Source organism: Apaloderma vittatum, unplaced genomic scaffold (assembly GCF_000703405.1).
Source record: "Apaloderma vittatum isolate BGI_N311 unplaced genomic scaffold, ASM70340v1 scaffold4911, whole genome shotgun sequence".
Classification (NCBI taxonomy): Eukaryota; Metazoa; Chordata; class Aves; order Trogoniformes; family Trogonidae; genus Apaloderma; species Apaloderma vittatum.
The window spans coordinates 10,975-13,091 of NW_009699442.1; the positions used below are offsets into that span (position 1 = coordinate 10,975).

General features: G+C 38.2%; 1 protein-coding gene across 1 annotated transcript in view; it reads left to right on the forward strand.

The window, feature by feature from the left end:
* ANXA5 (annexin A5) overlaps nt 1-1,012 on the forward strand; it is a gene marked incomplete at its 5' end in the record, with an annotated part of 10,908 nt that extends 9,896 nt beyond the window's left edge. The window contains one exon of the mRNA XM_009878354.1: nt 631-1,012. Within this exon, the coding sequence (XP_009876656.1) occupies nt 631-693 (63 nt within the window). The remainder of the gene's footprint in view (nt 1-630) is intronic.
* Between the last annotated feature and the right edge of the window lie 1,105 nt (nt 1,013-2,117).

The window sequence follows — 2,117 nt, forward strand, 5'->3', positions numbered from 1 at the left end:
ATCCAGAGCCAGCTGTTGCTGTAAAGCTGAAGCCAAAATACCTTTTTTTCCCTAGGAATTTTTTCCTGCGTATTTTGGTTTAATTTTGAATGCTGCTTTTTACGATTTTCTGTTATCATTCCTGATGTTATGCTCTCTTAATTAAGCTAAAGAACCTGCTGTTGATAGTGTCTGTCAGGCCTGTACAACTGTTCTGCCAAATTAGTAGCAGAGCTTCCATTAATTACAGGGAACATGGCTGGGGGGCCTCTAAGTGATGGCAAATGATGCACATTTAAAGGATTAAAGATGATGCACTGATGTCAAGGTTGTTGCTCTTCCTGTCGCTTTGGGCTTCTCCTTTGTTTGGACTTTCTCACTTGCAGACAAATGCATTCTGATATGCAATGGGTAAATCAGTTCTAGTAAAGCTTTCAGATTTTTTTGTATTTCTGAAACTCTGTTGGTATAAATATAGTTCTAACATAAGAGAGAGAGAATTTCCTTGCGTCATTCCAGAGAGGAGAGTCATCCAAGTGGATTTCCTGTGGGTTGGGCAAATGTATAATCTGTTGGAGTTCTGCTTGGCAGCTGATTTTCTTCACATTTCTGTGGCTGTGACTCATGGTGACTGGTCTGTTATATTAACAGAAAGATACATCTGGGGACTACAGGAAAGCGCTCCTGCTCCTTTGCGGTGGAGATGATGAGTAACGGGGACGGTGACATGAAGGATTTGTTGTACTCCAGCTTTGCGGCCCTTTAGTTAGCACGTCTAGCTAAATTTTTGTATCTTAGTGCTTTGTGGCTGTTTGAATTTATACTAGTATTGCACTTATTAAAAATGAGCATATTGTTATCTAAGTGATAGCTGATCCCTCCTCTTCCTGACATCCCAACTTCCAGGAATTTCAAGTGCCTTTTGTGAGTACGCAAGAGTCATCTTCAAGGAAGATTGGTACTGAGCACAGAACCCAGTTCTTTGCAAGCGTTTTGCTCAAATAGGAAAAAAAAATCATGTATTTTACTAATAATTTGAAAATCATCTTATTTTGCTTTTATTCCTTAAATCTCCACTGGATGTTAAGCTAGCTCTAACATTGCAGATGAAGAAAACATATTCTTTGTATGTAATATTTGAATTAATTTGCTGAACTTAAGACAAGCAATCATTGGAAACCTAAAGGACCAATAAATTTTTTTTCTCCCTTGACACAGTTGTATGTGGTTTTTAACTCATGAAGATCTGCTTTCCCTTTCATATGATTCCAGTGCCTCCAACTGTTGGTGTATTTTTTCTACTATTATGCAGACTTCTAAGTATATATGATGATTTGCAGCTGTTAATCTTTTTGTTCAGTCTGGTATATGGGTGCTCTGGTGATGCTGCTGTTCAATATAGCTGGAACATCAAGTTATTGGTACTTGCTAGTTATTGAATTCTCATTTGTAATATTTTGTCTTTTTCTTCTTGTCCAAAGCTGGGAAAAGGAAGGAGAGCTGTTTGTACAGTGCCAAAGTAGAGCCGATATGCTGCATTTGTAGCATTGATGATTTCTGGGATGAAAGCAGGTGAAGAAGAGGTGGGAAGGCAGTGATCGGTACTTCAGGGATCTTGGGTGAAAAGAAGATTGCAGCACCACTCTGTCACCAGGTTAGCAGGGAACAAAGCACAGTGCGAGAGAAGCACCAGTCCGTTATACGGGCTGCGTAAATTCACTGCTTCAGGTCACGATTTGTGTCTACCTCCAAAAATTAAACTGACGTGTGTGGAGAAGAGAGACTTCTGTTTAATGCGTTATAAGGTCTAATCACCATGGTTCTGAATTTGTATTATCAGTTAGTCACATACAACAGCTGCAGAAATTTTAATAGTCCTGTTGAAATTGATTCTTCACACATTATTAAAAGCTTTAAAACTTTCATATTGATTAAATGTAGTTTTAGTTTTTTAATATTGTAATTCTGATTTATTACTGTCATGATCTCTTGCTAGCAAGTGCTTGGTTTCCTATGTAGAATATGAAAGCTCTTTTCATAAACAAATCCGTCAACTAAAGCCTAATCTACTCTAAAACCTTCTTTGTCTTCCATTCTCTCACACATGTGCTTACTCTTCCCTGCTCATGCACACTTAC